We start from the raw sequence: 26,178 nt of genomic DNA, 5'->3' as shown, positions 1-26,178 counted from the left end.
GTCTTGTTGAAACCATATATCGTCCACATCCATACCTTCCGATTCGGGCCATAAAAAGTTCGTTATCATCTCACGATAGCGAACACTATTCACAGTAACTGCCTGACCGGTCTCATTTTGAAAAACCTACGGCCCAATGATGCCGCCGGCCCATAAACCGCACCAAACAGTCACTCTTTGTGGGTGCATAGGTTTTTCGGCAATCACTCTTGGATTATCATTCCCCCAAATGTGGCAATTCTGCTTATTGACGAATCCACTGAGGTGAAAATGTGCCTCATCACTGAAGATGATTTTCTTCACGAAGTACGCGATATGAACTTTGATTTGAACGCCCGTTTTCATAATAAGCCTGAATAACTTTAACGCATTGTTCGATTGTGTACTTTTTCATGGTTCTAATTGAGTTAGTCTTAAATTGAAAAATGTTGCATAAAATGCAGAAGAAGCCTGACATTTAGGTGTGGTTCACATTCAACATCGGCCCTGGAAATGTAACCACCCTTTATATAATCTAATCTAAAATAAACGGAAGTTTACATATATATATATATAATATATATATATATACAAGGTGGCGCAAAAGTAACCTTGCTATGATTTTTGGCTGTAATTTAAAAAAAAAAATTAAAAACTTTGATTCTACTTGTGGATTATTTTTATTTGGTCTTTTAATTTTTTTTACATCAAGTCGAGAATATGATGTCATGTAAATGGCCGCCGCCACAGTTGATTACCATTTGAGCCCTTTTTATGGCATTTTCCATCACTTTGGCCAAAACTTCCGGCGATAGGTCCTCACATTCTTGACGGATATTGTCCTTAAGAGCTGCAAGAGTCTGAGGCTTGTTGACATAAACGCGCGACTTCAAAAAGCCCCACAAAAAGAAGTCTGGAGCGGTCAAATCAGGCGATCTTGCAGGCCAGTGCAAATCGCCAAAACGGGAGATTAGGCGCCCGAGAAATGCATCCTTCAGCATATCGGTTGTGGCATGTGCAGTGTGTGCCGTTGCACCGTCCTGTTGGAACCACATGTTTTCCAATCGAAATTCATCAAGTTGCGAAAAAGAACTCGTTGATCATTGCTCTGTAGCGCTCACCATTCACAGTAACCGTTTGGCCCGCGCCGCCTTCGAAGAAAAAAGGTCAGATGACTCCTCCAGCGAAAACAGCACACCATACAGTGACTTTGAGCGGGTGTAATGGCTCTTCGTGGGTTACACGCGGATTTTCAGTGCCGCAGAAGCGTAAATTTTGCTTATTTACGTACCCGCTAATATGGAAATGGGCTTCATCACTCATGATTATTTTTGATGAAAAATCATCTTCCTCTTGGTGGTGATTAAGGATGGCTTGAGCGTATGTTAGACGCGATTGGCGGTCAGCAGCTAATAGCTGATGCACCGTCTGGACTTTGTACGGAAACATCTTAAAATCTTGTACCAAAATTCGCTGTAAAGACCGTCAACTGATACCCATTTGAATGGCACATCGTCTGGTCGATGCCGACGGCGCTTCCATGACATCATCGGCTACAGCAGCAATATTCTCTGCAGAACGGCTACTCCGGGGTCTGCCACGCCTGGCAGCATCTCGTGTTTTGCCAGTCTCTTCGAGGCGAGCGGCTAAACGTCGTAGTGTTTCACCAGTAGGCGTTGGACGGCGAGGAAATCTGCGACGAAATTCACGTTGTGCCAAAGTCACCGACCGATTATTGGTCAAATAAATAGTCAGCAATATTCCGCGTTCTGGAGCAGTGTAGCGTAACATTGTTTATTAACGTGTATTTCTCATGTGCTTACTACACAAATGTCAAAACAGAACTGACATTAGGGCCCAATCGCAAAATTTATAGCATTTTCTGATAGGAGGAACATCGCACTCATAGAGGTAACACTGAAATAAATAATTAACTATTTATTTATGACCATTTTTTCCAACTGGGTACACTCGAACCATGCGTTCGCAAAATCATATCCACAATTAACTAAACTAAGAAGCGTTGAATAAATGTGTATGTTCATTTGCCTGTCGGTGTATTTGTCATGATTTTAAAGCCACTTAAGCCTTGATGGTAAGTGACTATGTAAATAAATCTTTTCTTTGCCTTTTATGGACTGTGTCCATTTTATCAAACTGAGTACGTACAAATATAAATATTGCAAATGGAATACATTGTGTGTTACTTGATATTTTGTTAAAAAAAAGAGAAGTGTTTTCCGTCCGATGGTCTTTTGTCAACTGATTGCTATTATAATATATATATATATATATAAAATAAGCCACTTTTTATATATATATTAGGGTGGTCCAAAAATGCATGGGAAAAAATTTATATTAAAATTTTTATGCTGCCGCCCCCCATAATGGTAAAGAATGAAAAATAAAAAGATCCGTATTTTTTTTTTTTTAATCAGACCATATTTAATGGTGCCGCCGGGGCTTTGAAATATCCCATGTATTTTGCATGGGAAAAAAATAATATACTTTTTCGTAGATTTCATGTAAAAACCTGGAAAATGAATATATTTTAACCGGATACCTCAGTTTCTCTTCATAATTGGTCAGGGAATAACAACCAATCTCACAAAAAAATATCATAAAAGTAATATAAAATATTGTTTTAAGCCCCGGCGGCACCATTAAATATGGTCTGATTAAAAAAAAAAAAATACGGGTCTTTTTATTTTTCATTCTTTACTATTTTGGGGGGCGGCAGCATACAAATTTTTTTTGGACCAACCTAATATATATATATATATATATATATGTCCTTTATATTATATTTATATAAATAAAATAGTGCTGAAGTGTTCTATATTTATGGTAATTTAAGGCAGAGAAAAAAGTGGCTTATTTTTTAACAAAGAAAAATGCTTTTAGAGTTCTGAAACCATATGCGAAAGAGAAATTTTTCTTGCCGAATGAGCTGCTGAATTGCTCGGATGAAGAAAAAGTTAAGAATATGCTACAATTATTAATTAAAAAAATATATTTAATAAATAATAAAATATCTATTTTTTTAACTACATTACCAACCTCAGGTGCCACTGTATCAGCGTTGAAATATTCTTCATCTATACAATTCCGAACCTACGTCTGCAGTGGAAAAGCTATAAGGAAACTTATAACTTTACATTAAAAAAACATATTTTATTCCATTAGCAAAAAAAAGCCAATATTTCTTTAAACGAAATTAATAAAAATTATTTAACAAAAATAAATTAGATTTTTGATGTGATCACCAGTGATACACCGACATATGAAGAACCGGAAGGAGCTGCTATCAAAGAAGCAGTTGATTGGTTGCTCACTTGTATGGAAATATTATATTTATTCGTCAGCCAAGCGATAAATAGGGGCCTGGACTAGCTGACGGTGGGTTCGAAACTAGTCGAGATATGCTTGAATTCCTTTTTGACCGCATCCGAATACTTTTAAATTATACTCATATAGGAGCCTCATTGCAGGAAACTGATGGACAGTATTACGAGCGGTTGACATAGTCATAAAAAGTTCGGTTTTCTCCCTTGCAATGGTATCTCAAGTGGTGAATTTAATTACTCCTCCAAGTAGACCCTTTTATGGGCAACCGCGTAACTTAACCTAATCACAATTTGCCAAAATTGCTTTGGGTAAATGTAATCTTATGTCCAGCTATTTCTATTACTATTATTTATCTGGAAATTTTCGTGCATAGTTTTATGAATAACTTCAACTGTATTAAAGGTAAAGTAGCTACCAATCCATTTTTCTTTTTGCACAATTTTTCCATATTACCTTGCAATCAATAAACTATCCAGCTGTTAAAATTCAACTGAAAATATTTTATTAATTCTCATAGACATTTGTTTGTAGGATATCACATCCTTCGTTTATCGCACGCAAACAAGCAAGGAAATTGCCGATTGATTTGCATTTTATTTACTTTGTCACTTTGGCAGCAAAGCCACAAAGTGATTGAAAAATTTGCATCGCAAAGGATCGTCAAAAACGACCGGTGGAGATAGTGCCCCCTTAATGCTCGTATTTTGTTCACCTTCCCATTGCTCACATTCAGTGATGAACAACTGAAATGGTAATTATTTATTCACGTGTTTTTTTTTTAATTTTTGTTATACATACCTATGTATGCATGCAACATGGATAGTCAGTACTAAAAGTCGGTATGTTTACATAAATAAATGTTTGATGTAAGTGATATAAATCTGAGATTCTATGACTTAGCAAGGTTATGAAGCAATCTTCACAAATTTATTAATTTGAAAAGCTTCGAATACACAAAAAGCTAAAGTAGATTTATGCAGATTTAAAAACTTTAGCTTCACTTCACTTCCCTTCCAACCTTCATCCTCTCGTCATCTGCGTAACCTTCTCATTCTTACTACCAAATATGCCATTTCAAAAATACATATTAACTGTAATAACAACAGAGAAAATGCATTCATACACAGAAGTTTATCTATAAATGTGTGTATGAAGCAAGCGCGAAGAGAAAAGCGCTGTTTTTCAGAAACGGCTCTATCGTATTAACGCAAGTACTTGGTTAAATTGGATAGGTCGTCTTCTTTCTTCCGATTAAGCCACAAAGGAGGATAACGTTGTTGTTGTTTCTCTGTTTGTACATTTTGTGCCTATTTCCCCTTCATGCTTGTTGAGTAGCAAGCTCTTCTGTTAGTATTTCACAGGTTTCAATAGCTCATAATACAGATATATACCAAGCCAACCTGTCCCAACAAATTCGCTGCCTAAGCTTAGAGTTATGGATGGGACTGTCGATTTTGATGCAAGGCGTAAGGCCTCGCCATATTTTACTCGCATTATTGTAATGGGTATGCTTTTCATCAGGACATGCCCATAGTTTCGACAGGCTTTTTACTTCACGGAATTGCCGCTAAGCTTTACATAGTGAGAGGAAAGGCGAATTGGTCGCCGCTTTTACGCCGTAGTCTTCCGAGGGTCTCCAGCGATTACAACGCATGCTGTCGTCCATTTTACCCGCTTTGTTTTTCTTTATAAACTCAGTGCAATAAAATACGAGTATGAAGGATTCTAAATGTATGGGTGAATAAAATAGGGGTATTGAGATAATGGTTCTACTTTTAAATGAAATCATACAAGATGGCAAAAAATTCAGCAGCTAATGGGAAGATTTATAATTTTTGCTAATGGTATTTGACGCTATAGGTGTCTCTGTTTGTTTAGATTCTTCATCATTTCATTTGTCCTTGAAATAATGAAAATGGGAAGAATACATTGCGATTAGTATTCAAGTTGAATAATACAGTATTTTGGAGCGTTACTGAACTATTTTTGTTAACAACTTTTAAACGGCTGAAAGGTATTATGCTCGGTTTCTTGACTATTAATATTGCGATAAAAATGCGTCGATTGGTATCTCTTGGCACTAGATAATAACCTAATATTTTTCGCTAATTTCTGGTCTCGATTAAATTGCGTCTGCGTCTGTTATTGGTTCTATTTTGAGATATAGGATTGTTTTTGATCCAAATATCCTTTTTCCGTTGTTGTAATGATTTATATATACATATACAGTGAAATTCCCCATTACGGACAGTCCTTATAACCGGACAGCTCCAATAACCGGACAAATTTTGGGCACACTGGTTTTTCATTCATTTTTGCATACAAATATCATCCTAATAAACGGACACTCTAATAACCGGACGCGGACAAAGTATTTCAAACCATTTTCATAAAAAAATTTCTCATAAACGGACAAAATTCAAAAATATCACAAGCAAGCTTTGTTGTTCATTATAAAAATGAAATAGGTGATTCCCCTTTTAAAATGTATGCACACATTCAAACCCTGTGTTTTAAATTAAGAGTAGTTTTTAATTCAGTTTGTTAAGTCAGTTGCATGCGAATGGTTGCGTTCAAAGTTCGTAATAATATGGCGCCGAAAAAGAAGATACTTTCTATTAAAGAAAAAATGGAAATTATTAATGTTGTCGAAAAAGATAAATTATCAGTACGTGGAATTGCAAAAAGGTAAAGTATAATGAGCCCAAAAATTTAATGGTAGGTACACGTTTCTTTTGCTTTGAAAGGTTCAATATTGGCAAAACACAAGCTGCTGAAATTAATAAAAATATTCGTTCTAAATGGGAGTCTGACGTTAATGTTCATCAAAAGCGAAGCTTTCTTCAAGAAGGCGGCTCTGAAATAGACAAGATGTGTTTTAATTGTTTCGCTAAGGCTAGAAGTCAAAACATTCCGATTTCTGGTCCCATTTTGAAAGCAAAGGCAATGGAAATTGCAGGCAAACTGGGTGTACCTAATTTTAATGCTTCAGATGGATGGTTAAACAAATGGCGAATAAGGAATAATGTTGCTTTCAAATGCGTATCTGATGAAGCTGCAGATGTAAACCAGGATGGTGTCGAACAGTTTAGGACAAAACTGCCATCTCTGTTGACCGGTTACAAGTCTCAAGACATTTACAACGCAGACGAAAGTGGGCTTTTTTTCGTGTCTTACCTGACAAAACCCTCGCTCTTAAATCGGAAAAATGCGTGGGCGGTTAATACTAAGGAATGCAAATATTTTTTACTTCCAAAAATTTGTTTGTGTGGTATATATTTTGTGACTTCATCCCTTATAAGCGGACATCTCCCATAGCCGGACAAAAACACTGCGACGGTGAGTGTCCGGTTATAAGGAATTTCACTGTATATATAATTGGCGCTTACACCCTTTTTGACTAAGCTTCTCCTCCTATTTGTGGCGTGGGTCTTGATGTTATTCCACAAATGGAGAGAGGTATAATTTTAAGCCGACTCCGAACGGCAGATATTTTTCATGAAGAGCTTATTCATGGCAGAAATACACTCGGAGGCTTGCCATTTTCTGCTGGTATTAGAATTTTTTTTTTCATTTTGGTCTTTCACCGATATTCGAACCAATGTTCCCTCTGAATTCCGAATGGTAGTCACGCACCAACCCATTCGGCTACGACAAATAGGCAGACGAAAATTCATTTTGGTATTTCTTTACTTGCTTATGGGTTTCAAATGCATCAAACAGGTAAACTAAAAGGTAATCTACATGACAGCATCTTGCCGGGCCTACTAGTGATTACTGAAATTAAGTTTTAAGGATAACAATCAAAGTTACAATTTATTCACTCTTTGATAATACTGCAGCAATTTTAATCAAAATTTAATTTCTTTATACTATAAATAATTTTTGTATTTATTTTTCTTCATTTGATGGTATAAATTAGGGGGGAAAATTAACTTAAAAGTATGTATGTGTGAACAGATCTACAGTTCCATGGTTGATTACTCCACTGTCCGGCTGTTATATGGCTAAGAGCTCAGTACTCAGTTAGTGCACTTTTTAGAAGCCATCTATTCGTTTTTGAAACACGAAGTGTACTATAAGTTACATTTTTTTTCTTCATTGCAAAAGTGAATGTTATACCCTGTAAGTAGTCCACCTGCTATTAGTAGTTGCTTTAGCATCCTTTCTAAGTTGTGAAAACAAGGTCTTTATGGATGAGCCCCATTTAGTGAGGCCTGTTTGAGACCATTTTCTCGCACACTCAACTGATTTTTCATGTCCAGAAACACCACTATGTTCCAGATTGTAGGGATATTATATTTTATTGAATACCCTTCGAACATTGCTGACTGCCTAAAAGGAAGGCGTGTTTTGAAGGAGCATGGATTCCATAATCAGCTTAGCCACTATGCCATAACGGAATTTGGAATGGAATCAATTCATAGTACAAATATTAGCAGGTAGAAAGAGGTCCCAATCATCAATACTACAGTACATTTCAATAATGTTTAAAGATACCTTGATTCTCTATTTAGTCTGCTTGAGGCAAAATAAATGAACAGGGTAAAAAGCGTAAGCGATAATTTAATATGCATATTCACGTATTATAGCAGTACATAGGTATATGTAGATGTATATACTTATTTACTTGTATATATTGTACTCTGGTATACGCTTTCAACGCTGCCGTAGCCAAATGGGTTAGTGCGTGACTACCATTTGGAAGTGCACAGGCTCGAATATGAGTGTATGAAACTCCAAGTGACAGAAACATTTTTTACTAATAGCCGTTACTGCTCTCCGAGTGTATTTCTGCCAAGAAAAAGCTCCTCATAGAAACCATTCGCGTTTGTCTTAAATCTGTACTTGTAGGGGTCGCCATTTGTGGAACAATATTAAGATGCACACCGCAAATAGGAGGAGTAGCTCGGCCAAACATCCAAAAAGGTGTAAACGCCAATTATATGTACATACATACTTATATGTATACGCTTTTCAACTACTTATATACATAAGCTGGCAAGCTACCGGCGTATCTACATTTGTAACAAAGCAACAAATTGAAGGGGTCTAGAGAATTTTCACAAGTACGCTAAAAATGTTCGGAGTTTCAACTACCTGAAGCAAAAATGTTAAATCAGAAAAAGTGGTAGTCAATAAGGCGTATCTAATGTTCGCCAACTTTACAATTCAACAGCGTAGATGCATCAGTGAAACTCAAATGAAGTTTAAGTTCAACCCAAAATGTTAATGCTGCTGTGGAGTTTGTTTGTGTTTGATTGTGACTGTGGCCGTGTCAGTATACATATGTACCTGTGTGTTTGTTCATTTGCATAAAAAGATGTCTAAGGGGCATGCAATGGGGCAACATCAGTGAATAGAGTGATGTTTCAGCTTAGCAAAAATTGCAACTAATGCTGAGCGGCTCTTGTAAAACATAATGGAAACTTTAAATTGCATTTCCCTTTCGAAACCGAGTAAGGGTTTTTCATGAATGCTATTTGTGGCTAATGTTCGTCTTTTTTGCAAACAAAGAGTGTTTATAAAGTATATTATCAATGATTTTGTATTTTTGCAGGTTTTAATTGTTACGCTCGAAATTACGTCGATTTGCCATATTTTGAGTTTTTTCAGACTACTTTCTACTAAGACTATACTTCAGTTGCATCCAAGTATGGAAAATCTAAATATAATACTTAAATAATAGGACTATGAATAAGTTCGTGCGGTTTTTTGAAACTTTATTGACGTAAAATGGTTACAAATTTAATATTCAAAATATTGTCCATCGCTTACTACTACTTTTTCCCATCTTTCTGGCAATTCACGGATTCCCTTTGTGAAAAATTCGGTCGGTTTTGCCGCAATCCACGAATGGATCCATTTTTTGACTTCATCGTAATTACGGAAGTGCTGGTCAGCCAGGCCATGTTGCATCGATCGGAAGAGATAGTAATCGGATGGCGCAAGGTCTGGACTATACGGCGGGTGGGGTAGGACATCCCATTTGAGCGTTTCTAAGTATGTTTTGACCACTTGTGCAACATGTGGCCGAGCATTGTCATGTTGCAAAATAACTTTGTCGTGTCTATCGGCGTATTGCGGCCGTTTTTCTCGCAGTGCTCGGCTCAAACGCATCAATTGTCGTCGGTAGACATCCCCCGTAATCGTTTCATTCGGTTTCAGTAGCTCATAATACACAACACCCAGCTGGTCCCACCAGATACACAGCATAACCTTCAGGCCATGAATATTCTGCGCCGACGTCGATGTTGAAGCATGGCCAGGGTATCCATACGTTGCCCGACGTTTTGGATTGTCGTAATGGACCCACTTTTCATCGCCAGTCACAATTCGATGCAAAAAACCCTTTCTTTTGTGCCGTTGAAGCAGTTGTTCGCATGCCATAAAACGGCGTTCAACGTCTCTTGGCTTCAATTCATACGGCACCCAATGGCCTACCTTTCGGATCATTCCCATGGCTTTTAAACGTTTGGAAATGGTTGATTGATCAACTCCCAAAGTTTTTGCAACCTCTTCTTGCGTTTGAGCCGGATCTTGATCGAGCAATTCCTCCAATTCGGTATCCATGAACTTTGGCGGCGCACCCTCGCGTTCTTCGTCTTCCAAGCCAAAATCACCACTTTTAAAGCGTGCAAACCACTTCTGGCACGTTCGCTCAGATAGAGCATGCTCACCATAAACTTCCACCAAGATACGATGACTTTCGGCTGCTTTTTTCTTCATATTAAAATAATGAAGAAGAATTCCCCGCAAAAACACATTATTTGGCACGAAATTCGACATTTTCAAGTGTGGTAAAAATATTGTTGTTTACGCTTCAAATAAAAAACTTATACTGACGTTTGTGCCTTACGACAGTAGCTCTCCAATGAATGTTTGGAAATGTGGATCGATGGAATAATAATCAAGTTACGCCATCTGTTGTAAAACCGCACGAACTTATAAATAGACCTATTAGTTAATACGATAGAATGCTGCACCGCATTTTTATTAGTCAAGAATATCCTTCCTCAATATAATTTTAATTATTTCTTTATCCCCGCACCTGCGACAAAAGCGCATTTATGCTCCCACTAAGTCGAAAAGCCGCCGTAGGGAAATGGGTTGGTACGTGACTACCATTCGGGAGTGCGTAAGTTCGAATAGTGTATTTATACCATGAGAAAGCTTCTCATAAAAGACCATTTGCCGTTCGGGTCGCTATTTGCTAATTCAGGAGCCCATAAATCGTGTTCTTTTTCGAGAGGAAATACCCGCAGTGACCGCTTTAGTCATCTGGTCTGATCATGTAAGATAAGTCTATTGCTATCAATGAAATGAATAGTACTAGGCTTTCTGATAATCTGCGAGACTTCCTGAGAGCAACGGAAAGGGCTAAATATCTACTACTTGTACTGGATAGGAAACTGAATTGGGGACTCACAGTTGTACATAGAGTACGCAACGCTAGTAGTGCGGCAATAAAGTTGAACAAATTATACCATAGGTTACGGCCACGGTAAGATCTCAACTGGCATTTCGGTGTTTCCCATACTGGTGTACTATGCACTCCCGCCTACAATTGCTATTAAAACATTGATGACCCTTTTATCCTAAAAGGAAGAGTAGGAACGGGCGATGTAAGACAGGGCGAGTCCATTCATGTATACGGAGTGTGTTCAAAAAATAAGGCGAATTTTCAAATTTAGCGGGCTACGTACATTCGACTTTCGATTATTATTTTTTTATGTTGGTACACTCGTCTCGAAGATATGTTAGCAATATAGCATTTAGTTAGTTTGTTTGTGAGAGGCATAAATAACACAAGTGTTTTGCGTGTTCCGCTATTTTCTGCTATCGAAGAAATTGATCAAAGAAGTTGCATCAAATTTTGTGTAAAAAATGGAATCATGTGCTCAAAAACACTTGACATCCTTGCTTTTCCCAGAAGGTCGAGAAGATGTGAATGACGACGCTCGCTCTGGACGCCCCAGCACATCAACAACCAATGAAAATGTAAAGAAAGTGTAGAAAATTATTATGGAGAATCGTCGAATCACAATTAGAAAAGTTACTGAGGATGAAATTTATATAAGCATGAAGCGTGTGGCAGTGAAAGACAACGTCTCATGGGCATCATTCAGGAATTGTTGAATGACGTCAACGATGATCTATTTGTTTGGTATTCGTACAAGGTGAAGCCCAAAATAAACAAGACTGGCATCATAAAAATGTTTTTGATGGCGGCACCTTTTTAATGAGTTAGTGCGCTGGAAAGCTTCCAATGAAAGCTTGGTGACATTCCGTTCAGTGGCAAAGCAAAGTTATTGCGTCGAAAGTGTCAGTATGTTTGTGTAATCGGTACAAAAATGAGTTTCAAACAAGAGCTAATATAAAATTTTGTTATAAAATCGGTAAAACGTTTACCGAAGCATCTGAATTCTTGAAGTTTATGGCGATGATTGTCTATCTCGTGTCAGAGTTCATGAGTGGTTTACACGTTACAGAGATGGTTGCGAGGACATAAATGACAATAAACATGCGAAAGGTCTTATTCACAAAAAAAATTGAATGATTAATTTTGCACCATCTTGTACAAGGTGACGCATTCAAGGATAATGGACTTTCTCTCCTTAGTTATGCATTTCATCTTCATGGCGCAGAGTTCTCTGTAAAATATTTAGTTCTGGGTCATAGCATGCTGCTAGTCGATTCTATGCAATCAAATCTTCGTATGCAGTCTTACTATTTAGATGCCTACTGAATGGCCTACAATTATTCGCAATGCACAAATCCACCCAGCGCAATACAACTGCGTGAAATAAGGCCATGCTGAACTTAAAAACTGGAAGTTACGAGGGCGGGTCAATAAGTCCGTGACTTTTTGTATTTCTGACCTCTTTACTGAAAAAGAAATACTGCTCCTGTCAACAGGCATCTGCCAGTTGACTCCTGTCAAAATTTGAACGTGCTGGGCAGTTAGTTTGTGTTTTACAGCTACCTTTATCAGACCTTTATCGGGGCTTATAGCGTCGATTTCAGTTGTTTCGGTGTAAAGTGGCGATCCATAGTTGAAATTGTACTGAATTGATGTATCGAAAACATGTATGTTGAAGTCGATCGGTTGGTAAATGACAAAGTTATTCAGCGTTTACATACCGACATAAAAGAGTGCGCACCCTGTACATCCGATGTTGTCCACAAAAAAAAAAAAAAAATAATTTCATCTTTTGCTAATGCAAATATTAAGGACTTACTTTCTAAAATAGTTTTTAAAGGTCTCGGCTCCACTTCAGCTTCGGTCTATTATAACATCCAATCATTTTCGACAGCGTATAAGGATTATATGTATATTACCACGGCTGCATAGTAGAGGATTTTAATGTGGCTCACTGCGACTCTCCTTCAGGAACTGGTTATATCGTAGACGCATCTCTGACAAACTTTTTCGTTTTGCAAGAAATATGCGCACAAAATGCATAAATAAGCGATCAAGCCGACATGAATGAGAGATATAATAATGACCCCCATACGCGTGGTATTAAAAAGCCCTCCCAAATACAGTTTTTCAAATTAAAGTCACTTTCCACCTTGTCAGAGGCCTCTTCAGACACATATTTTTCTGATATGCCTTTTTAATATATGCTTGATTTTTAGTTAACTTATAACTGGCAAAGAAATTATTTAACGTCCTCAGTCATGGGCAGGAAAAAAAATTTCGAAAAATAGTTTATATTTAAATAGTAATTTATACATCAATTTATCTAGTTTACCTATAAAACTTATACATAAATGGGTAAATTAAAAAAAAAAATATTCGCACAGTAAAACTTATAAATAAGAAATTAAACTAAAAATACCAATTATATCACTTATGGCCCTTTGAGTGGTGGCTCTGTAAAATCTTCATTCCTTGACTTGCAACGCTCGTTATCAGCCTCGGTTGGAATAACATCTTGACTTAATTTGATTAATTTGTCCAAAGGACATTGGAAATCACAGCCTGGTATTATCAGCTTCTCAAGTGGTGCTTTTGCATTACTACGGAAGTATGTCTAGAAAAAAAAAGAAAAAGAAAATAAAATTGTAATTAATGGTGTAGGTGTTCTTGTAACGCAAAAATATGGAGAATTTTGGTATGAAACAAACAATTATGTGAAAATTCACTTATAAAAATCGAAATATTGAATTTTAAAGACTGCGCAAGACAAAAATAAAAGGTACAAAATTAATCACCTTATCGGAAGATTTATAATTTTTGCAAATCATATTTGACACTTGGGAACTATGCAGCTGCAGTATACAAACAGACAAGCAATCTAGTGTGTAAAGGTCAAAATTAAGATTTCCAACATTCAAAATATCTAATTTTTTAGTAAGAAAAATCTAAATGACTGGAAAAAGAAATAGCAGCAGTGCTTTTTACTATTTTTTGTTATGTTATAGTAATAGCAATTATATAATAATAACAACAAACTAAACTAGGCAGCGTTGGACTCTTGGGTGGATGTAGATTTTATTTATAACGCCGTTCTCAGAATACGAATAATGGGAAATATTGGTATTACAAGCCAAATTACAGAATAGATGCTCTAATCGCCTTTATGCGGTAATGTAGTTTACTGACAGTAATTGTGTCGAACACAGCGTTGTCAATATAGGATTACACATACATACATACAGGACTATTAAGGGGTATTGGGATGCGAAGTGTCAGTTAACAATGCAAAACAATAGGGTTCCATACAATTTAATCTTTAATACCCAAGGGCCAAGAATGCACAATTCAATAAACAGATACAGCAGTTTTTTTCATTATATTTTTATATTTCAAAAGCGCTTTTAAGGTACTGTTATATTTGGCATTTTCTTCTAAACAATAACATGCCTCGGTATTTAGTTTGGAGAAAGAGGAGCCAGTCGCTATTGCAGGAGTGCGGAGAGTTATGCTGAGTTTCGAGGTGATTCGTTTACGGAATGTAGAACTTTATTATAGCTCTATTTGGGTAGGTGAGAGGCGGTGCTATTTAGAGGAGTTTCGTACAAGGTACAATACATGACCTTAAAATGTTTCATAAACCAGTTGGAAGCTGCTCGGGTTGTATAAGGTGAATGAAATAATAAAATACACGCACGACTCGCTTAAACAATTAGAGCCAAAGCGCAACTTGCACGAAATAGACAGGCAAACGAATTGAGGAATATCGCAGTTACAGAAAAGTTATTAAATAACTTGAATTAAGTTTCAGCAAATTTGATTTCTATTAATTTTTATTTTTAATTGATAGTTAAAAGGTAGTGTTAATATTCAGATTTTAAGCCGAACTCTCTTTTCAAGATTTTTATTTTCATTAATTTTAAAAATTAAAATATAATGAAATATGGGAAAATAAAATTCATAAGTGGAATATCTACATTATCACATATTTTCAAATGATCAGGGTATGCAATATAAGGGGAGAGCGACTTAAGTAATACAAGGAAGTCAACATTGGTCTGAAAACTATGGAAACTGTCAGAAATTACAAAGCAAAGAGAGGGCGTCAGGCATGAAGAATGACTCACACTTGTCGAATATTTTTTTCTTAGAAGTATGACCTTACAAGTACGCCATTTGTTAACCATCATAATATATGGATCACAAGGAAGTATTGTTATTCTACTTGCTTCCAACGAGATCGAAGTGAAGGGATGCTATACTATTTCTAAAATTAAAGGAACCAAAACAGGGTTTTATTAGGTAAAAATGCTGGATATGAATTTCAAACTTCCATTGCAAATTGTATACATACATACATAAATTTGTAATATTTACTTACCTCTACATAATACTCTCCGGTATTCTTATTTTTGTGTAACTCAAAAATCGTCATAACCGAATATCGAGGCAATTGAGGCTTCCATACTTTTAATGCTGATAAAATATTTACCACAGTGGTATCGTGACCAGTGTAAATAAATAATTTTCTCTTATTTGGCTGAAGTTCGCCATTACGCTTTTCCAGCATTTCGGTAAACATTTTTTTTAAAAATGGTCCCGCTTTTATCTTTTGCATTTCCGGCGTATAAACATTGTAAATATAACTTTGATCGGTTAGGAACTGCATTTGCTGGGGAAAGTAAGTTTTGGTCCATTGAGGTAGTTGTAGTCCAAATTCTTGCTAAAAATATATTTAAAAAAATTTTAATTTTCACAAAAAGTTATTTAACTTTTTATATTATATTTTTAAAAGAGAGTAATTATTTACCTCTGCTAAAAGTGTTAAGTAGAGCGATTGTACATCTTCTGGCTGAGTTATATTTAGTCCTGTTAAAGCTGTTAACTCGCTGAACATACTGAGGTATGGTTCAATTTCTGCTCTCACATTTGGCAATTCTAAAACTTCACCTAAAGCCTCGAAATAACGCGGGCAAGGCGTTCGCACCAACAGCAACTATTAAACCAGAGAAAAAACCGAAATTAAATGTCATACATAATTATAATGATTGGCGGAATTCAAAATAAATTTTCTGGGTATCAGGGGTATTGTTTTTATTATATGTACTTAAACATATGCATAAGTAGATACAACGCACAAAAATAATAACCACAATTATTGAAGCTCAGATTACAGTGGGATCGAACTTGACTTTCTTAATGTTAGCGTTTTTCCCATACCGGCATAGACATTGCGCTTTTCGCTGACCTTGCGGCTCGTGTGAAGTATTATTTAAGTTCAGCCAGACTGTGTAAATTTACGAGTATTTCTGCTGACTTAGCGCCTCGTGTGAAGTAAGGAATTACTTTAGTGTGATCGACCTATGTAGCTCAAGGTTCGCTGGATACGAGTATATTGTAAATAGAAAGGTGAACTTAAGATCCTATTCACTATAATTTATATAATCCATATATTTGGGTTTTTTAATAGGAAGATAACAGATTTTTTACGATATTATCGGTACTCTCACCGACGCCTTGTCTGTCTGACATGGAAATCTTCATTAGTGAAAATATTGCTTTGATTTTAATTTTTATAGCTTCCACAGCCTCTTTTGTGGGATGATTATTAAAGCCGAAAATATAAGCAAGCGCTGTCTCAGAATTTTTAATAATCTGTAAAGTTGCTTTGTACAGTGAAGTGTTACATTGACAGATGATTAAAATTTGTCTGGCCTTTAGCTCGCGAGCGACAAAAGCTTCTGTGCTTTCACATGTGGAAATTAAAGTTAACTTGGTATAGATTAACTAATGCTTTCCTCTAGGAATTGATACAAAAAAGCTTTTGCGAGTACTGAACACAGAGAGCGCCCAACTAAGGTCACTGGGCGCTACTTTCTTCGATATCCTGGGGCAGTGCGCCAACCTAAATCCAATCAATCTTCTGCATTGTATCAACAGGTCTAGCTGGCTGTAGATATCTGCCTGTTGGAGGCCTCATAATGATATCAAAACGGCGCTTTTGGGCTACTTGAGGAGTGTCAGATTGGCACTTCAACCATTTCACCTACCTACCAAACACATTAGCGGAACTTGCATACATTGACATTAAGCATAGCTGACTTAAATACAAACCTTCTAAAAGCAGTAGGGGATGCCAGAACGCCGACAAAAATTGTAATCAATGCACGATATTCAGATGTATTTTTTTGATAGTGTACTACGAAGCCAAAATATGCAGGCAATGGATGATGAAAAATAACATTTCTTTCGCAAATGCTACAAGTAATTTTCGTACGCACAAGAAGCTTTAACCCTTTTTAATTTATTTTTAACACTCTCCCTAGTTCCACTATTCCAACCTAGAAAAGAACACCAAAAGGAGATCCAACTAAAACTGTTGTAAATTATTTGTGTACAGATCTAAACCAATGGTATAAAATTAGTTTCAATGGTCAATAAGACGATACATTTGACTCAAACCAGCAAGTTTACCAGAATATCTTTGACTTATATATGTATAACTCTATCTGGTATAGGTCTTGGTGGGCACCGTGAGAAGAGTTTCGTGTGGTTTTAACAGAAACAAGATCCGGCTAGATTTCATATTGTAGAAATTAAATCTTAACGCTCTAAATAGCCGGCCATATTGCACCCTGACATTTTCATTTGAATTGAAACAGTTTTCCGCTCAGGAAACTAAGAAGTATCATACTATACTGGGGAAACAGTGGCTCAACCGAAGAGCTGAAGATCATCGTTGAAAGTGGCACATATTATATATACACATATGTGCAAAATCATCAAAACAAGTTTTAAGCTCGCTCTAATTTGTTACTGAGCTTCATACAGCTGATTTCCACCTTGGCTTAACTGCAGTTAGAGCTTAAGCGCATTTAAACTTCGAAGTTGAATGCCTAAATTCTCATGCAGTTGTTGGAGCATAAAGCTCATAAACTCGTTTTTAGAGCAAAAATGAACTCAACTTGGGTCGCTTAACAGAAAACGTTATGTTAAAAGAGATATTTTTATTAGAAATGTAAAAAATGTTTCAATATACTTTCAAGCACACCCAGAGCCTAACTAAAAAGAGAGCATTTTATGGTAAAGACTTTGAATAGGAAAAGATGATTTTTTTTAGTATAAATTTATATTATTTGCAATAAATGAAATAAACAGTGAAACAGTAAACTGAAATCATAACCCTATTTACAGACTGCACTGTTAACAAGCCTGAAATACAATCATAAATTAACTGTTTATGTGAACACTATCGCGCTATAGCGACTATTTCTGAAACTTAACGAAATCACTTAATTGCACTACGAGTGTATGTAGTTCTTAGTCGATTTTTGTAAACTATGCCTTAAGCTATTCAATCAAACGTAGGTATTTTTCTAATATCGTCAAGTAAGTTACAAGTTTGTTTGAACATAAGTTCTCAATATGCTTATTTAAATATTAGTGGGCTTACCGTATCATCGTTGAGTGGCTGTGAAAATACCGGCACTGGTTGCCAATTATATTTTGGATTCCATTCCATGGCAGTATCCTTTGGGGGGAAAAAACTTGCTAATACCGTCTGCAGGGTCATGTGGGTGCGTGCAACGCCAGTCGCTTGTGCATGTACCGCCTGGAAAACGAAGAAAACAAAAATTAGAAAATTCCCTAGTTGGTTTAACGGCGTACTAGAAACGCTCTAATATAACGCATGCATTAATTAATTGCCACCCAGCAGTTGTGCGGAAAGAAGAGCATTAAATGCCAAGCATTGCATTGCTTTTCGATTTTTGAAAATGTCACACTGCGGCATTGTACTTAATTCCGGTATCAAGCACTGGGCTGACTTTTACCTACGTCTGGGTGGTAGTATGGCGCCATAAAGTCTGCATAACGCTTGCGCATCCACGTTCCAATGCCAAATAGCTCACGTTTGCCATTCTGCATAGGAGGCAGGTTGGTGAGGACATTTTTGTTAATAATGATTTCCGTAAAATCCATTTTAGCACCATTTAAAAGTCAATGAAAAATAGCAAAAAATATTAAAAAATAAAAGTTTGTTAGTTAAAAAATAAAGCAAAAATAATAAGAAGAGAAAATTAAAATTTCATAAATAAATAAAACGTGTCTGACTTAAGTTATCAAAATGTAGTTATTTTAACTTTCAATAATTGTTTTCAAAAATGGAATTGGAATGCATTTTCTGAACTATGAATATTTAATTTAAATGCACAGATTATTTGATCGAAGTAATGTGAATGCAACGTACTTTTATACATATACGAGTATGCCTGGGTAATCTAGTGAAAATGCAATTCCGATATTTCATATGTATAAGTATATTTTTTTCGTATTATTGGAAGTCAATTTGTGCAAATATTTTTTATACGAATGCGAATTCATTCAAGGTGATGACTCTGGAGCAACTGATTTTGTGTATTGATTGTCAAAGTGGCCTGCTTCTTCTTTACTGCTTTGTTTTACATTCTTATGGAAATTTAGACATTTTTACAAACACAAATTACATGTAAATACTATTGTTGCTCAAGTGCTATCAACTTTAATATATTCGTCTTGGATTCTAGTATATTAAACAAAAAATACACAAATAATGATTATACAAATCAATTCAAATGTTTATAAACTTTGAAGTAATAATAGGTCAAAAATTGTCTGTTGAAAAGTTTGAAGTTTGGAGTAATATATTTTTAAAGAAACATAATTAAAAAAAAAATTATAAGAAATCGACAACATTTCATCGAAAATTTCAAACAGGCTTTTGAGAATTATTTTGGTTGGTTTTGTGCAATAGATTCTTCAATTCTAACCTAAGTTTCTGAGTTTGAAGTCGTTACCTTTAATAGTTTAGTATTAATCGGTTTGTTTTGCTGATATATAATGCGGAATGAATACATTCACTAAATATTTTTCCGTGGAATATCGTTCTACTTCCAAGTTTTTAAAGATATCAACTTCAGCCTGGTACTAAATTATATTAAAATTTAATGAGATAAAAAACTTCAGCAAAAAAATTCTAAAAAATCTGGTAACAGTGTTTGAAAATTTAATGAAGTTCCTTGATTTTTCACAAGTTTTTTTAAGGTTTGGAAAAAAATTTGAATTTCATTTTTATTGTTTTTGTTAGAATATGAACTAATTTTTTTGAATAAATTAATAAAAAATGAAAGTAGAGAAAAAAATATTGTGACACTCGCTGCTCACTGACATCTTAGCATAATGAGAACGTTTTATTTTCTTTCAGATATGCAATAATAGATAAACGAGTACATAGACATGGGTAGATAAACGTTTTTAACAACATCTTACATTGGTTATCTGCCCCCATCCAAATGGGGGGAATGTGTGATTAATGTATGGATCATTTGGATACGTATCAGCTGGTGTACGTGGGCCATGACGAAATACCTATAAGACAAAAAGGCGAAGATGATGAAAATAAATAACAAATAAATAAATATGAAAATATTAAGCCTTTAAATAAAAAGCCGAAGAGATTTTGGTTTTTTGATTCTTTACAACGTTTCCTGTAGTAGACTCAAAATGTTTGAAAAAATTCTAAATTCGGCAGTTGAGGAACTTAGATATACTAACTAATATATTATACTAAGTTGTTCATTCCTTCATCGTTTTGCTATCAAAAACTTGACCGCACCTTAGGTAACAAAAATCTGCACTGCATCTGCACTCAGTGCACTGCTGAAATACCTACGTGAAATTTTCAGTAGACCAGAACACTTATTTTGCAGAATTGACGAGTCTCGGGACTCCACTCGAGAAATGAGAAGTGGATTTTGAGAAAATCTATGTAAATGAGTTAAGAGTTCCAAACAACTTATTTGCAATTTGGAGCATATCTTGTGGTTAAGGGAGTGCGCTGACAGGTTATATATATATATATATGTATATATATATATATATATATATATATATATATATATGTATACTTACATACACATATAATTGGCTTTTAAACTCTACATTGGGTATTTACCCGAGCTCCTCCTTCAACAGTTTTTAGTGTTAAGCCGACTCTGAACGGCAAATGAGTTTTTATGAGGATCTTAATCATGGCAGAAATACATTCTAAGGTTTGTAATTGTCTGCTGAGAGGCGGCTACTATTAGAAAAAACGTTTGATATTGCATGCACTGAGATACGAACGTGTGCACCATGTGCAGCCATTGATGTATCAAATCTAATTTGGTCGTCTGGTATACCCATAAATCTTAACTTGAAGATAAGAAAATTGGCTCGTAATATTTGGACTCGTGACTCATAAAATTCGTTTGGTAGATTTTACTAACTTTCACAGAGTACCTGCCATAGTGCATGCTACCGAAACACCTGAGAAGAGAATATTTATGTATCTATTCTCCATGGGGTTGGCGCTGTAAAAATAAGGTACTGCAAAAAATGTAGGTGCGTATTTCCAAAGCTGCTGCAGCATCTGCCGGAACACTGAGGGGAAAGAAACTATTTTCCAAATATATATATATATATATATATATATGTATACTTACATACACATATAATTGGCTTTTAAACTCTACATTGGGTATTTACCCGAGCTCCTCCTTCAACAGTTTTTAGTGTTAAGCCGACTCTGAACGGCAAATGAGTTTTTATGAGGATCTTAATCATGGCAGAAATACATTCTAAGGTTTGTAATTGTCTGCTGAGAGGCGGCTACTATTAGAAAAAACGTTTGATATTGCATGCACTGAGATACGAACGTGTGCACCATGTGCAGCCATTGATGTATCAAATCTAATTTGGTCGTCTGGTATACCCATAAATCTTAACTTGAAGATAAGAAAATTGGCTCGTAATATTTGGACTCGTGACTCATAAAATTCGTTTGGTAGATTTTACTAACTTTCACAGAGTACCTGCCATAGTGCATGCTACCGAAACACCTGAGAAGAGAATATTTATGTATCTATTCTCCATGGGGTTGGCGCTGTAAAAATAAGGTACTGCAAAAAATGTAGGTGCGTATTTCCAAAGCTGCTGCAGCATCTGCCGGAACACTGAGGGGAAAGAAACTATTTTTCAAATATATATATATATATATATATATATGTATACTTACATACACATATAATTGGCTTTTAAACTCTACATTGGGTATTTACCCGAGCTCCTCCTTCAACAGTTTTTAGTGTTAAGCCGACTCTGAACGGCAAATGAGTTTTTATGAGGATCTTAATCATGGCAGAAATACATTCTAAGGTTTGTAATTGTCTGCTGAGAGGCGGCTACTATTAGAAAAAACGTTTGATATTGCATGCACTGAGATACGAACGTGTGCACCATGTGCAGCCATTGATGTATCAAATCTAATTTGGTCGTCTGGTATACCCATAAATCTTAACTTGAAGATAAGAAAATTGGCTCGTAATATTTGGACTCGTGACTCATAAAATTCGTTTGGTAGATTTTACTAACTTTCACAGAGTACCTGCCATAGTGCATGCTACCGAAACACCTGAGAAGAGAATATTTATGTATCTATTCTCCATGGGGTTGGCGCTGTAAAAATAAGGTACTGCAAAAAATGTAGGTGCGTATTTCCAAAGCTGCTGCAGCATCTGCCGGAACACTGAGGGGAAAGAAACTATTTTTCAAATCCCTATAACTGTCCTGTAATATAATAAAAGCTGGCTTCAATTCTGGTTGGTGGCAATAAATTTGAAAGTTGCAATGCGATTCCTCAGAGGCACTGTATGCTGCAACAAAAGTTGTTATTATAATAGTGAGCCTCTATTTTTTACCACAATATGCCGTTGCTCTTAGCGATAGTAGAATGGAGGATCTTTCAGCATTGCGAGGGAATGAAAAAGTATCACAAAAGCACGAAAATAAAAACTTTCTGAATGCCTTAATTGGTAATAGCAAACTTCAGATCAAATTTATTTATTTTTATTAAAAAAAAAATGGTTTATGGTCCAATCAACGAAGCTTCACTAAACGAGGTTATCACCACAGATCTACACGCGTAAATCTATTGCCGTATTTAAAAATTATCAAAATTTATTTTAGTTTGCTGATTGTAAATTTTACTTGTTAGTAGAGAACGCCATTAATTACATGTTCTTATGACCTTATATATATATACACTTCCTTCACATTGGGCACTGCACACTATCACCATTCAGAGATTCAGTTGAAAATTCGCCACAAAGCTATTTTTCAGTTTGATCAGGTATTTTGAGTTCATCGATTATCAACTTACCACATGCAATAATTCTAAAGTATCGGCATCAGCTTGTTCTATAGGCACGAATGAAAAAACGTTTGAGCTAAGCAAACATAAAATTAAAAAAACTACCGCCACCACTGCGCCAGTCATTGCTAGGCGGTGTTTATTAGAGAAATGTGTGCGCGACATTTCAGAATTCACTTTTATACGAAAATTACAAAACAAAATTAAAATTTCTATATAATTTGTTTATCAATGCTTATTTTTTAATATTTTTGTTCTCTTTTAATAAATGCTTTTCATTTGCCTGCATACACCTTCTACTTGTACTTGTTCTTGCATATGTGTGCGTATATACATACATATATACGTGCACGGCTTATTCCATATTCTAATGTACTGCTAAAACTTAAACAAAAGCAAAAAGATTGTTAATTAAAGGCAGCTGGTCAAGGTCGCACCCGATACACCCTATACTCGCATTTTAGAAAATTGTATTACATATTTGAATAAATTTTAAATTGCTTTCTACACTTGGTCTTTCCAGGCTACCTTATACGTAGATATAACATCAAAAACTTTCAGAACGAGGGCATCTCACGCAATGTTTTTTTTTGTCCAGTTGTAAAGTATAATTTTTCTTCTTTGAAAAAGAATTATGCTCCACAATTACCTATTCAGTCCAACGCAAGGGTGATTCTTCATTAGATTTTAAGTCCGACATAGTTAGAGATTTACTGCTGATTCTCAAGAAATCATAGTTCCATATTACTTTGAGATTTTAACTGTCAAAAGTGCCATGGAAGTCAACGCCTAATGTGCCGACCATTTGTTTGGGAATACTCCGTTTGTCTTGTTCACCACTGCTTTCCTTTTTTATCCAACGTAGAGAAAGCTGAGGTTGTTGAGGGTGAAGATATATTGATTAGCTTATTCAAAATTTATAAACAACATTTTTAGCTTGATTTTCTATGAATAGAATTCAGTGATAAGGTTTTCTACATTTGCTTTTACATAAATATGATAAGATTGGGGTCCAACATATAATAGCTTTATACTATTAAATCTCCTCCTATGTCTATATAAAATCAGTTTTATTTACATTCTGTGCACCTTCGTTCCATTTTTATCAATGATCGGGGGCATGTATTAAAATAGCAAAAGATCAAATGTAAATATGTGTGTACTTTCGCAGTGTATGACGCTCTTAAAATATGAAATAAGGTGAATTGGTGTGACGATAAATGTCACTCTCCCTGAAGAAATGACGTGTTTGTTACTATCCCACGCCGCTCTCCCTCCGCATACCGCATTCCCCGAACGCGACGGCAGTTTCCGGCTGCAAGTCCTGTTGGAACCATTATTTTTGTGTGCGATGTTTTTTATTATTTTATTGATATTTATATCAATGTTTTCCCAACAATGTTGGATGTTTTTAAAACTACTGCTTTTTGTATCTTATGATATAAAATTGGTTTGATTTTGAGATATTTTGCGTTTTTAATAAATGTGTTGTGGGGTAATCTAGTTGCTGAAATCACAAATGGAATTGTTTTTACAGTATTTTGTTTCCATATTAGTTTTATATCTTTAGCTAGTATGTCCTTATATTTTTAAATTTTTTCTAGATATTTTCATTTGGGGTACTGATTTCTATAAATGTAATTTGGTGTATTTTATTTATTACAGCAATATCCGGTATTTTGCTCATTACAGGGTGTCTCAGTATAGGGCATATTCTTCAATGTGTAAGATATTGAAAGGATATATTTGCAATATTGATCTTTGTTTTCTGTAAAATGTTGTTTATTGGATTTTTGATGCATTATTTTTATTATTATTATTATTATTATTATTATTATTTTTATTAAAAGGGGGTTGAGTACTGCGATCTGAAAGTTCTATTGTGCCCCCTTCATGGATTCTGAGTATTTCTATGAGCTTCCTTCCGCAATAAACTTTAGTATTTGTCCTATTTTAATGAGTTTTATTTTGTCTTCTGGTAAATACGTTAACCCATCAGTGCTGGACACGACGTCATTACATGTTTAGACAACCCTCAAGTTCCATTGGACTACATATATTGCCAAGTTAGTAAAATGATAAGTCAATCTACAATGCTCTGTTAGAATTTTTGTTATGATGCTAAAAGGTTAAAACTACCTATCATTGATTTTAATTGCAATATATCGGGTAAATTGTCCCAGTATAAAAATAAAACTTTTCAAACGTCTATCAGCTTGCTTAAATTCCTAATTTTATTAACTCAGGCATAATAACAGATTCTAAATTTAGCATTAATGCACATATTAAAGGTTGTGTTAACAGATAGTAGAGCATATTGGTGTTTATAAAACGCTGATAAAATATTTTATGACCGCCATATCACAGCTATAAATACATTTTTACATCTTAGTATTGATCAATTCTAGAGTACAGTGAATACTTTCAAATCTCCAATATCAATAGGCTGGAGCCAGTTCAGAAATAGGTTTGGCTCTTTGCTCTGAATACCCTGAACTGAGATACCACAAAAAATGTTGGCTTCCAGAAACTGCCTGATGATCAACCTTTGCAGAGTTATTCCACAAATAAACGCTTTGTCGGTCCGCCCGTCTCTGTTGACTCTGCAGATATATGTTGCATTATGCCGGTAACAAAAAAACTTAAAAACATCAACAGTGTTTCTAGTTACACAGTTGATTCCCGTACATCCTAGTTTGGTGCAGATGAATAGAGAGTAAACAAAAACATGCTCTCCCCAAGCCATCGCAACGCACAAAACTACAGCACAAAAAAAATTTAAATTCCTTGCCCGGAACCTAGCTGCGAAAAGGCTGCTTTACTTTTGTTGTTGTTATTTGATATATTAGAAAAAAAATATCAATAAATTGATCTTCAAAAAGGAAGTACAAGCAACCCTTATCGTCATCGGATCTACTTGAAGTATAGTCCTCAGTGGTCTTGTTGGCCTGAAAAAAATTTCTTAGCTTTTTATTGTTCAGCAGATTTCAAATGAATTTGTTAAAGCAGTATCCTTCGAGTAGGCCGCCTTTAAGAGTACTCGCTTCTTGGCCTTATGGCTAAGTTCAAAGTGTAACCGATAAATTTATTGAGTTATAGTTAAGTTCTATGTGGTGAGCTGATATTTTATAGAGGCTTTAGAAGCACGCAACTAACATTTTAGAGTTTTCACTTCAACATCCTAGCTTTCGAGGCCCTACAA

General features: G+C 35.4%; 1 protein-coding gene and 1 long non-coding RNA gene across 5 annotated transcripts; both read right to left on the bottom strand.

The window, feature by feature from the left end:
* Positions 1-13,038: 13,038 nt before the first annotated feature.
* Positions 13,039-23,156, bottom strand: LOC128862555 (venom acid phosphatase Acph-1-like). The gene is made up of 7 exons (XM_054101254.1): positions 22,986-23,156; positions 20,057-20,155; positions 18,587-18,670; positions 18,204-18,362; positions 15,561-15,746; positions 15,132-15,473; positions 13,039-13,367 (listed from the first exon to the last, which is right to left on the bottom strand). Exons 1-7 carry the CDS (start codon positions 23,139-23,141, stop codon positions 13,185-13,187), a joined length of 1,209 nt encoding a protein of 402 aa, XP_053957229.1. The 5' UTR covers positions 23,142-23,156; the 3' UTR covers positions 13,039-13,184.
* LOC128862556 (uncharacterized) lies at positions 20,716-22,694 on the bottom strand. 4 transcript variants are annotated; one of them, XR_008454493.1, is made up of 4 exons: positions 21,843-22,694; positions 21,271-21,780; positions 21,055-21,208; positions 20,716-20,980 (listed from the first exon to the last, which is right to left on the bottom strand). It is a non-coding gene; the product is annotated as an uncharacterized LOC128862556 (long non-coding RNA). The 4 variants fall into 4 exon arrangements; XR_008454492.1 differs by having other exon boundaries at positions 20,716-21,208; positions 21,271-21,552; positions 21,627-21,780; XR_008454494.1 differs by having other exon boundaries at positions 20,716-21,208; positions 21,843-22,124; positions 22,199-22,694.
* Positions 23,157-26,178: the final 3,022 nt, after the last annotated feature.

This window comes from Anastrepha ludens, chromosome 4 (genome assembly GCF_028408465.1).
Source record: "Anastrepha ludens isolate Willacy chromosome 4, idAnaLude1.1, whole genome shotgun sequence".
Taxonomy (NCBI): Eukaryota; Metazoa; Arthropoda; class Insecta; order Diptera; family Tephritidae; genus Anastrepha; species Anastrepha ludens.
Note: the sequence above shows the minus strand (reverse complement) of the source record. Positions and strands in the feature narration are given on the sequence as shown.